The sequence below is a fragment of the Tupaia chinensis genome, unplaced genomic scaffold (assembly GCF_000334495.1).
Source record: "Tupaia chinensis unplaced genomic scaffold, TupChi_1.0 Scaffold000647_1, whole genome shotgun sequence".
Classification (NCBI taxonomy): domain Eukaryota; kingdom Metazoa; phylum Chordata; class Mammalia; order Scandentia; family Tupaiidae; genus Tupaia; species Tupaia belangeri.
The window spans coordinates 2,130,019-2,142,691 of NW_006160168.1; the positions used below are offsets into that span (position 1 = coordinate 2,130,019).

General features: G+C 38.9%; 1 protein-coding gene across 1 annotated transcript in view; it reads left to right on the forward strand.

Annotated features, from left to right (window-relative positions):
• Positions 1-12,673, forward strand: part of CUBN (cubilin) — a 327,155-nt gene that overhangs the window by 183,868 nt on the left and 130,614 nt on the right. The window contains 4 exon segments of the mRNA XM_006159747.2: positions 2,768-2,965; positions 7,422-7,568; positions 10,886-11,076; positions 11,224-11,407. Coding sequence (XP_006159809.2) covers positions 2,768-2,965; positions 7,422-7,568; positions 10,886-11,076; positions 11,224-11,407 — 720 coding nt within the window.

Below are 12,673 nucleotides of genomic sequence, written 5' to 3' on the forward strand. Positions count from 1 at the left end.
CACACCGTAATCCCTTCTCCTCCATTCTCCTCTTGGGATCTTGGGCACACATGCACATGTGCCCAACGTGAGTTTAAGCTACCGGATCCGGGACTCAAACCGCAGTCGACTCCATGGGAGTCCAGTGACATAGCCATTATGCCAACTGCTAGCCCATCAATAGACATTTCTTAGAGAAAATCCTCGGTCCTTGAATATTTGAATTGGGCATGTGATTATGGAATCTCATTGAAGAATATTCAGATTCTGAACTTGTCCTATGACTAAATACACCCTAAATGATTAAAGTTTATTTGCTTTATTCTTTTCCCAGCTAGTGTATGTGCTTGTCAGAGAAAGAAAAAGTGTGAAAGAGAAAACAAATATACCCCCTAGTGGGGTGTGGTCAAACCACAATCTTTTATCCTCCATTTTTCCTGTCATAGCCAAAGAAAAGGGAATTATCTTGAAAGAAACAAGAGCATATGACTCATTCTGTACAAAAAAGTGCTCAACATTGACACTTGATTTTTCCCCAGTAACCATGAAGGCTAGCGTGCAGTGGGATGTCATATTCAAAGTACTGAAATGAAAAGACTATCAATCAAGAATTCTAAGGTTGTGGATCAGCTCCATAGTGCAGTGGTTAAGTGCAGTGCTGAGGGAGCTGAATCCCACATGGCTGACTATGATTTGAATCCCAGCCCCTGTGGCAACATGCCATGAGCATGCACATATGCCCAGGGTCCTGACAGGCTAGAGAAGTGGAGGGAAATAAATTGCAGCATGACCACCACATGGAAGGGTCCTCAGTTCGTATACCAGCAGTGTTCCAGCACTTGCAGACCTATGATCCAGCTTAGCTGAAATGGGGTGCATTGTAGCCTGGAGACCCTACGGGGTTGGTCTCTCTCTCTTTCCTTCTCGCTCTCTCCTGCCTTTTATATGGAAGACATAAAACCTATAAAAAGAAGACTTCTATATTCAGAAAAATATAACCCTGAAATTAAGTATAAATTAATACAAAGCAAAAACTGAAAATTCATTACTAGCATTTAAGCAAAAACTAAGAAAATTCATTAGTAGCAGACCTGCTTTGTAACAAATATTAAAGGGAGACCTTCATGCTGAAATTAAAGTCCCTACACAGTAAATATAACTGCACATGTAAACATAAAAGACATTATAAATTCACTTTTGTCTGTAACTCTTTTCTTCTGCCATCTGATTTAAAATGACAACTACTGCATAATGTAAAAATTGCAAAACTACACTGATGAGCTTGTAATGTTCAAAGATATAATCTGATGACAGTAACTAGCACAGAGAATGAGGGGGGCAGAAGTTGGATTATATTATATTAAACAAAGTTTTATAGAATAGTCAAATTTAGTATTAATTAATGCTAACTTTTGATAACATTGTCTTAAGTTGAAATGTTAATTGTAATCACCAGAAAAACCATTAAGAAAATAACTCAAATAATACATAGTAAAAGGATAAGCAAGTTAAAATGGCATACTAGAAAATATACATTCCATACTTTCTAGGACAGACAATACTAAGTGTCGGTGAAAATGTGGAGAAATTCAAACCTTTTGCCCTGCTGGTAAGAATGTAAAATGGCATAGGCAAATATGGAGTATAATTAGTAGTTTCTAAAAAGTTTAAGCATGCACTTAATGTATTATCTAATAATCTCTCCAAGAGAACTGAAATTATATGCCCTATGAAATCTTATACATGAATATTCACAAAAGCGTTATTCGCAATAGAGAAAGAGCACAAATGTCTATTAACTGGTGAGTGAAAAAACTTGATTGTGTTATATCCCTGTAATAGAATACTCTGCAGCTTTAAAATAAAGGAAATACTGTTATACCCTAGAGTACAGATGATGCTTGAAAGGTGTTAACTGAAAAAAGCCACTCACAAAAGGCTGCCCGTGTTGCAGGACGTCACTTACATGACGTGCCAAGATGGGCACAGCCAAAGAGACAGAAAGTGGGCTAGTGGTTGCGAGAGACGAGTGGAGAAGGGGACGTGGAGTTTCAGGACTTTTAAATACACTAAAAAGCACTAAGCTCACCACTTTAAAAGGTAAATTTTATGGCGTTATGAGTTACAGATTGATAAAGTTCTTAACCAGAAAAAGGTAAACAAAGAAGAGCTGAAATCATAAGCTCAGGTGCTTTTTTGAATGTTCCATTTTACAAAATAAAAAATTATTTCAAAGTCGTCTAGATGTAAATTACAGGATAAATAGCTATGCTCAAAGGTGAAGAATATGGCACACATGTGCCAGTTCTACCGTAGTGTTGTAGGAGGTAGGAAGGGATTTCTATGTATAGTTATATCTGCTTAACAAATGTTGGGCTGTTAGGGAAGTCATGATGCATTTTTGCATTAAAACATGGAAAAATATATTTTAACTTTCCCCAAAATCTAATAATTAACACCCAATAGTCAACCCGTTGTATGGCAAAATTATGGTGAAAAAGTAGAACACAATGTATCTTTCTTACATAAATGTAAATTACAAGATCGTGGCTGTCTGAATCAGTGGGTCTAATAAATACTGGGTCATCGGGAAAGTCATGCCACATTTTTACACAGAAAAACAGAAAAATATGTCATGACTTTCCCGAAAACCTAATACGTATTCATTTCTTTGAGGAAGTTGTTACAATTGGTTGTTTCTTTTCAGTATAGACTGTCACTATAAAATGAAAAATCACTGCTTCCTTTTCCATTGGAGGTATTTCAAATGTGGTGCTTTTCATCCTAGGTGCTTGTGGTGGGTTCCTAAGGACAGGAGACAGGCCAGTCTTTCTATTCTCCCCAGGCTGGCCCGGAAGCTACAATAATGGGGCTGACTGCATGTGGCTTATCCAGTCTCCTGATTCTACCGTGGAACTCAACATCCTCTCCCTGGACATTGAGTCCCACCGCACGTGTGACTACGATAAACTTGTGATCAGAGATGGTAAGAAGTGTTCTTTTTACAAATACTGAATTCCATCGCTGGCTCATACTTAGTTATATTCGATTATTCTTGTTCACTGCCTCCATGCCTTCTATGTAAATTTTCAGACATTTTTGTCAATGAAGGCATTAAAATACCAGAGTTGGCTACCATTTTTGAAGAATATGAAGAAAATATTAAGTTGCCTGTTACAAAACATCAGCGATATCACAATATCCTTAGAGTGTTTTCAAGAGACTTGAATATGAGATGATAGTCTGAATTTTCAGGTTTTTTTACATTCTAATTGAGAAGCCTCAGAAATAAATATCGACATTTTATACCTATGGCTTAAAGATCCTAGTGAGCAAATATTCATAGTTATATTCATTTCTCGTTGTCCCCCTCATCTGTGGGTAGAATAGGTAGAATTATGGGGTAAAGTCTTTGCATCTTCTCCTCTATACACACGTGTGGTGCCGCCATGAAGAGTAAGTGACATGAATAATGCTAATGTGTAACATGTACAAAATCATGCCTCACAATTTGCATGGGCCATTGCAAAGGAAGAGACTCGAAGGGAACAGTAGGGTGGCCTCATTCTCCACATTGGTGTTTCTCAGTGTGGTCTGCAGACTGGCAGCATCAGTGTCTCCTGGAACCTTGTAGAAATGCAGATCTCTGGGCCAAATGGCGACACAGCTAGATGAGCTACTCTGTGTCGCTCAGCACAGGGCAAGGCTCTATTGATGGGCTGGCATCTGAAGACCTCCTTAAGTATACTGAATGTCAGGACCCTGTAGGGTAGTGCTCTCTCCCTGTCTGTCTGTTTCTCCCTCCCTTCTTCATGGGGGGCGGGGAGGAAGGGGACCCAAAACTTAAAAACAGATGCACCAAAAAAATGCAGATTCTGAGAAAAAGCAAAAAATGTGTTTGCTTTGGTCCACAGGTTACTAGTGTGCAAGATCTTACCTCCTTTATCACCTCATCCCTAGATATCCAATAAGTGAGAAAAAATAAAATGGTGGAGGTGTTTTGTTTCCCCTCTGTAGAGACTAGACCCCAAGTAAAGACTCAAATCCATTACAGAAAATGATGGGGTGACAAACCATGACACCCTCTGTCTTTCCTATCAGCATTTTGCTATCAGCCTATTGCCCAGAGGAGCCATGATCTTTTCTCACATAGAGGCACTCTTGTGGATATTGACATTTTTCACTTTTTGTGTAATAAATAACATGCATGTGGAAACTTAAAAAAAATCTTCAGTAGGTAACTGCATCAACGAAGTAGATTATAGTTATGATTTAAAAGTGACATTCTATTGAGTTGCTTTCTGTTCCAACAATAATTTCTCTTGGAAGCCTATTCTTTAGAAAGCAGTTTTTTTCTTCTTCTGTGAGACTGCACAAACCACTAAATGCCTCAAAACTTGTCTTAACAACTGTGAAAGAGAATTATACCTACTTCTGGGCTTTTTGTGAGGATCAGGAAAATAAATGCTAACATCTCTAGCAAGAGTCATACATTTGGTAGATGTAAAATTTGTATACTTTAGATTTCAATTTACTTGGACATTTCTAGGAGAGATTTTATCGGAGTCCTTGCTCAGGCATAGAGTGCCTTGAGAGAGAGTTTGGCAATTTGAGGATTATGCCCAAACAACAAAAATATTTCAAGCTGGTTGTGGGACCTATCCCATATTTATGCATTTTTACTCACTACAATATGAGTAGATGCCCAATAGGCTCATTCTTTCCTCATTTGTGTAACTACTAATTGAAGAAGTTGCTATTGAATGCCTAATGTGTCCATTGGTGAGCATTTTGTTCATTTGCACATTGTTAATATATTTTTAGAATTAAATTTTAAATCCCACTTCTTTAGTTATTTATTCTTGGTGCGACTGGTTTTTTGCTCTTAAGTAGCAAGGACATGTAACATTCTGAAGCAACTATCTAAAGCCAATTGGTTATTTACTCAGTTGACCTGTCTAAAGATGCCCTTAGACTTTGGCCAGAGGGTCCTATGTACATTTCTGGGCCACTCTGGAGAGGATCCTACAGAATTTTCAGGAGAACTGAGTCATTCTCCTATCAGCTTATTCATTTCACATTGTTATCATGGTTCAAAACAGAATCAGTCTTTTCCAGATGAGCACCAAGAAATAGTCCACATTAAAGATGGCCCTAAACTGGAGTTCCATGAAACTACATTGGGATCAGGAGAAAAATATTAAAAAATAAATAAATAAATAAAAAGGCAGCAGAAAGAAAGAAAGGAAAAAAGAGAAAGAAAAATTATACCAAAGACAGTAACTTTTAAATCTAGTCCCAGCTCTTGTTTTTTTTTTTTTAATCTAGTCCCAATGTACTTTCTTTGTGTCCTTAGATAAATCATGTAATAGCATAGTTTGAGGACATTCACGGTTAAACAGCCTGGGTGAAAATCTTTTGTTGACTTCTGTGCCCTATGCTCTATGCTCTTCTGTATAGCAACATGACTTACATCCCCACGAAGACAGTTTCCTTATCTACCAAATGGGGATAATAATTATGCCTACCTAATGGTGTTATTGTGAAGACAAAACCAGATATTACATGTAAAGCACTTAAAGTGGCATATAGTAATTTTTCAATAAATGTCAGCCTTTAAAATCGTAGAGTCTGGGACTAGCAGATGGTGTAATGATTATGTCATTGGATTCCCACGTAGTTGACTGTGGTTTGAGTCCCAGACCCAGCAGCTTAAAACTCACACTGGGAACATGTACATGTTTGCCCAAACCCTGAGAGGAGAATAAAGGAGAAGGGACTGTGGTGTGGCCATCACCCCTGGGGTGATTTCTTGCTTTCTCTCTGTCTGTCTGGCAAGTGCACGTATCCTATAGCAAAAATCTCTTGAGAAAAAAAAAAAAAAAAAGACAGAGCCTAAATTTTCACATCACTAAAATGAGAAATTTGGACTAGCGAGAGAATTGCCAAGTTACCTTCTAGCCCTAGACTTTATAGTTCTTTGACTCACACCCTCAAGAGTAGATACATGCTTGTTGCATCTGTATATTGAGCTTCTAGTAGGCTCTAGAAACGCTTTAGTATTCAGTATAGATTCAAATGGCACGACTAACAAACCTTCTTGTGGTTACTGGGTTATTTATCAACTAATCAGTTGGTTAATCAACAATAATTATATAAAGATAAGCATTGTTTCAACATATACTCAGAGGTGAAGTTTAGAAAAGAAATTTAAGCATTAATAGGCTCAACCCTGTCTCAATGAGAGATAAAATATACACATGTGGAATATGAGATAGAATAAACTGAAAAAATTTGTATTACAGTCATCACAGTGTAAATTAACAAAAATAATATGAATTACATAGCAAAATAGCACCGTGACCATGATAAGTACAGAAGGAAGCTAAGAGGTAAACTGTTGAATCGTACAACAGAAAACACACAAGTTTCCCAGAGGTGAGAAGCCCTCTGAAGAATGTCTTTCTAAGTATCTCGAATTTATAACAATGTCATTATAGTTGTAATCCCGGAAATAGAAAATAACGTTTTCTTAAAGCTAATAATGAGTTTTTGTGGTGTCAGGAAGGATTGGTTTTAATAGCTGTGTAAAAGGGCAACGTTTCTCAGGTCTCACATTCTGTTTTTGAGTTTTATAAAACTCAAAATTTACAAATTCTCAGCCTTTTCTTAGGAAACAACAACAACAAAATAAAACCACACATTTTCCCAGCTAAAGAATCAAAGCCTGCTCTAGTCTCCGTGGCTCCATTCTGGTTTTGGCTGGGGCAGTTGCTATGTGAGAAACTTATACCCAAAAGAAGCCAAGGAAAAGGGGGCCTGAGGTGACCCACTCTGCTTTTCATCTCTTCATGGGGAGCACACTTGCTGGACTTGTCTGTTCTCATCTTCTACGCGAGTGCGTTTCCTTTAACAAACAAAACAAACAAAAATCTGGAACTGAATAAAGAGCTATGTAAAAGTTGCATGCCTCTTGGTAAATGATCTCTTACTGTTAGCATAGGATCTGAAATGGAAGAATCAACCTTTTCCTCTCTTGCATATACTTGACCCTCAGCAACCAGAGCCACCAAGGTCAGAGTGTCTAATTAACACACACTTCAGTGCTGGTCCTAGATCACTTCCCAACCCCATGTACTCATGCTGCTTTTGAATTTTATTGCCAGGAAGAACTGGTGGCCAGTTTTTTAGAAAGAGTGGGAACTGTCAAAGAAGTCTTTATCAAAAAGGTAAAGAACAGGGCAGGCAGCATCATAGCAAGCTGGAGCCAGAATGCTGTGACCCCCCACTGTGTCCTTCTTTTTGGAATATGTCATTATCTCCTAGCAATTGTAATGCTCTCAGAAAAATGTGGGAGCCACTTTGGCTGAGTTACAAGTGGTGGTGGGGTAGATTCTTAAGGCATCTTATTTTCACATTGATGTTTCCTTTTGTGATTATAGGAGACAATAACAGGGCCGAGACACTCGCCGTTCTCTGTGGCAGAGAGATCCCTGGGCCCATCCGTTCCACTGGGGAGTACATGTTCATCCACTTCACCTCTGACTTAAGTGTGACCAGGGCAGGATTCAACGCATCTTTTCACAAAAGTAATGTGTTTGAACATTTGTTTTTTCTCTTCTCTTCTCTCCTCTCCTCTTCTCTCCTCTCCTCTCCTCTCCTCTCCTCTCCTCTCCTCTCCTCTCCTCTCCTCTTCTCTTCTCTTCTCTTCTTTCTCTTGCCTTCTCTTGTCTTCTCACTCATCTCATCTCACCATCATCTCCTTTTCTCTCTCCTTAATCCACTTGACTCATTTTTTCATGCCAGGACAAAGGTCTCTGATACATCTGGGTGATATCCTTATGTCAAGTACTGAGTCCTGATTTACAGCACTGTGGTCAAGCTGTATTAAGAATCTCCTGCCTTAGATCTGAGTAGGGGATCTTCCCCCAGAAAAGGTATATTCACGGTAGGCACAAGAGTGAGATTTTTTTTTAAAGAATTGTTTCATTTATTATTATTATTATTATTATTATTATTATTATCCAGGTCTGAGACTGAACTGCAGTCAGCCATACAGGAGACCAGTATCCTTAACCACCACGCCACTTTGTCAGTCCCAAGAGTGAGATCTTTTTTTTTTTTTAAATTTTTTTTTGAGAGGTTTTTGCTATAGGGCGCGTGCATTCGCCAGACAGACAGAGAGAAACAGAGAGACAGAAAGCGAGAAATCACCCCCCACGGGGGATGGTCACACCGCAATCCCTTCTCCTCCATTCTCCTCTCGGGATCTTGGGCACACACGCCTGGTGTGAGTTTTAAGCCACCGGGTCCAGGACACGAACCGCGGTCGACTACATGGGAGTCCAGTGACATAGCCATTACACTAACTGCTGGTTCCCCAAGAGTGAGATCTTTAAAATAAATTTCAGTGTTGCTGAGAGCTAGAACTGGGAGACAGCACATATTCGTAACACAACAAAGTTAACAAGTCAGAGTCATCTTCAATCTAAGTAATAGCCAGTAAACATAATGTGGAAGATATCGTCAATAATTCCTTGATGGAAATCATTCATTTGAGGGTTGATAGAAGAGTTCATTGTTTTTGAAATATAAATTTGCTGAATCAGAGGATATGTATGACTAGTACACAGGATGCTACCACACAGTTTGAGACTTTCAAATTTTGGCAATATGTGAAGTCTACTAATAACTTTCAATTCAAACCAGATTAAAGTTAAAGAAGTAGTCCATAGAGTTTTGAAAGTCTCGTTTTTAACTGAAAACAATTTTATAGAAGATTCTCAATCTACCATTAAAAGTTAGTTTTTCTTTTACTATTATATATATCTTTTATAAAGCATGGAGCAATTGAAGATAAATTATCTTCTTCACACTCAAGGGAGACAGGCTGTCTAGTGGTGTAGGAGGATAGACTGTGGAATTAGACAGACCTAGGTAAATTTCTACCTCTGCAATTTAACTAGTTGTGTGAGCTCTCTGCACTTACTCATTGGTGAGCCACCCTGACAACTGGCAAATGAATGCCTCCTCCATCCACTTACTCTCTCTTTCCTCAACTCCCAACTTCTCACTCTCTCTCACATATGTCCTCTCATCATGTATATGCTGCAAGCACACACACATATGGTGAGGGTGGAACCATTGTGACTTACATACATATATGCATGTCTAGGTGTGTGTGTGTGTGTGTGTGTGTGTGTGTACATGTGTACTCTACACCTCCATGTCCAAAAGGTGTTTCAAGCTTAACATAAGAAAACTGAACTCTTGATCCCCACCCTTTTCTGCCCCAAACCTGTTTATTACACACTCTGCAATCTTAGTAAACAGAAACTACAGTCTTCAAGTTATTTAAGCCAAGAATCCTGATGTCATTCTTGGTTTTCTCTTTCTCTCTCACCCTACACCCCAAGCATCAGCAATCACAGTGGTTCTGCCCTCAAGATACATCTAGATTCCAACTACTTTTGTCCATTTCTCCTGTATCATCCTAGTCCCAATCTCTGATGTCCCTTCTTGGACTCAGGCACTCCCCTTCTTATTGGATACTCTGCATCTGTTTATTCCACCTCCACTTCCTACAGCTACTTTCTGCAGATTGAATGATCATTTTAAAATTTAAATAAAATTGGGGCCAACATGTGTTGTGTCGCTTAAGGTGTTAGACTCCCCACATGGCCGACTCCCACATGGGTGATAGCCAATTCAAGTCCTGGACCTAGTGGCCTGAGAATCACATTGGGCACATGTGTGTGCATGCCCAAAATCCAGGAGAAAAGAGGTGTGGTGTGGCCATCGCTCCGGGGGTGATGGGTGGGGGTGATTTCTCCCTTTCTCCTCTCTGTCTGTTTCTCTCTCAAGCAAGTGCACACGTATTTCTCCCTTTCTTTGTCTGTTTCTCTCTCAAGCAAGTGCACACGCCCTACAGCAAAAACCTCAAAAACAAGAACAACAACAAAAAGTACTTAAATTTTTTTAAAAAAATCAGATTATGCTCAGAACCAGCAGTTAGCTTAATGGCTATGTCACTGAATTCCCATGTAGCAAACTGCGGTTCGAGTCCCAGACCCAGTGGCTTAAACTCACACTGGGCACGTGTGTGTGTGTGCCCAAGATCCCGAGAGGAGAATGGAGGAGAAGGGATTGCGGTGTGGCCATCCCCCCTGGGGGGGATATCTCGCTTTCTATCTCTCTGTCTCTCTCTGTCCTTCTGGCAAGCGCATGGGCCCTATTACAAAAACCTCTCAAAAAAGAAAATTAAAAAAGGAATCAGATTATGCTCAAAGCTCTTCAATGTCTTCCTTTTCTTACTCAAAATAAGTTCTTTAAGTCTTTAGTAACCTGACCATGCTATCTTTTACATCTCTCATTCCGCCTCAACCTTTCTGTTTTTCATGATGTCTCTCTAACATATTCATCCTTTATGTAATTGTTTTTGGACTGGAATATTCTTTTCTCACAAAGTCACCTGGCTTGATCCCTTATTTCATTCAATTCTCTTCTCAGATGTCATCCTGATATTACCTTCCCTAACTTCCCCAGATAATATAGAATGATTCTCCCTCCTTCCTTTCATTTTGCTTTATAGAATTTATAATTATCATAGATATTATAGATTTGTTTATAGTATATTAACCCAATCTGTAAAGTAAGCTTTGTGAAAGTATGTTATCTCTATTCTTACCTCTACCTCAGATCTTAACAACAATCAGAAAATGAGTACCAAATAATATGTACTCATTAAACTCTTGTCTGCTCATCATTTCCTACACTTTGGTCCTGGTTAGTTTCAAACCATGTTTCTATTGCCTACACCTTGAAGCCTCCCAAGAAAACCATGAAAGTGTGAAAATCCATTTGTCAATGTCATTTAAATAACCTGCCTTTGTTTCTTCCTGGGAAGGCTGTGGTGGTTATCTGCATGCAGACAGAGGGATTATCACATCCCCCAAGTATCCAGAACCCTACACACCCAACCTCAACTGCTCTTGGCACGTCCTGGTTCAGAGTGGTCTGACCATCGCTGTCCACTTCGAACAGCCTTTCCAGATTCCAAATGGAGATTCTTCTTGCAACCAGGGGGATTACTTGGTGGTAGGTCTTCTTGCTACCCTTCCTCTGCAGACATCACTGAAGAAACATAATGATGCTTTTCCTCTGTGGGGGCATAAATGGGTAGAACTTGTGTATCCCATCTTTCACAACATAAAGGAGTTTACACAATCTAACTTGTCTTTCCAGCTAAGAAATGGACCCGATATCCATTCTCCACCCTTGGGACCTCTCAGAGGGAATGGTCATTTCTGTGGCAGCCGTCCTTCTTCAACTCTGTTCACCACAGATAATCAAATGTTTGTTCAGTTCATTTCTGATAATAGTAATGAAGGACAAGGATTTAAGATAAGATATGAGGCAAAGAGTTTAGGTAAGTATTTCTGAGAGTCATTACATGTCTGCACCTTTCTTGCAATCACATTGTCTTTCTTGCTGAAATAGATTTGAGAAAAAGGAAGTAAATAGATTTGAGAAAAAGGAAGTAAATAGATTTGAGAAAAAGGAAGTTTTTTGAACGTAGAGCAATAGTGTTAATAAGAATATCTACCTATTATCAAGTATTTGCTATATGCCTTACATATTAAATAGCTCATCATGACTATTTTTCTAAGGAAGATGTCATCATTTTCATCATACAGATAAGTAAAGTGAGGCTTGGGCTTTTCCAAGTCCCTATGTCTAGTTAGTGTTCAGTGAAATATCCTGAGTATAAAATGAACTAGCCTTATTGATTCCTGAAATTCTTTAGCTCTTTCCATTGTAAAATGTCTAGCTGTAAGTTAAGTCCAGTTATAGAAATGTTATAAAAATTATAATTGCCTTATTTGGTAATCAATTTTATGCTTTCTTTAAAATGAACATATTACCCTCTGATTCTATAACACATTTAATTATATATATATAATATCAGTGATCTTTACTTACTTAATCTTAATTATAATTGTATGTAATTCTACTGTAATTGTTATGATAATTATTTAATTTTTATGGCTTTTACATTTTTGTGAGAGAGGGAGATTTTTGCTATATGGTGCAGGCACTGTCTGGATAGACAGAGACAGAAAGCGAGAAATCATCCCCCAAGGGTATGGCCATGCCACAATTCCTTCTCTGCTCTCCTCTTGGGATTTTGGGCATGCATGCACATGCACTTAGTGTGAGTTTTAAGCTGCTAGATCTGGGATCAAACTGTAGTTGACTACATGAAATTTTAGCAGCATAACCATTATGTCATCTGCTGGTCCTGACATTTACTTTTTTTTTTGAGAGGCTTTTTGCTATAGGGCGCGTGTGCTCGCCAGAAAGACAGAGAGAGACAGAGAGACAGAAAGCGGGAAATCACCCCCCAGGGGGCATGGCCAAGCCACAATCCCTTCTCCTCCATTCTCCTCTCAGGATCTTGGGCACGCATGCATACATGCCCGGCTTGAGTTTAAGCTTCCATGTCCGGTGTCCAAATCGCAGTCGACTACATGGGAGTCCAGCGACTTAGCCATTATGCTAACTGCTGGTCCAACATTTACTTTTTAATAATATTTGATTGAGGGCATAAATATATAAATAAATAGACATAGTTTCCAAAAAGGGAGTAGTGTCAATGAAGAGCAATATAAATAAATCTTTATTTGTTCTCCCC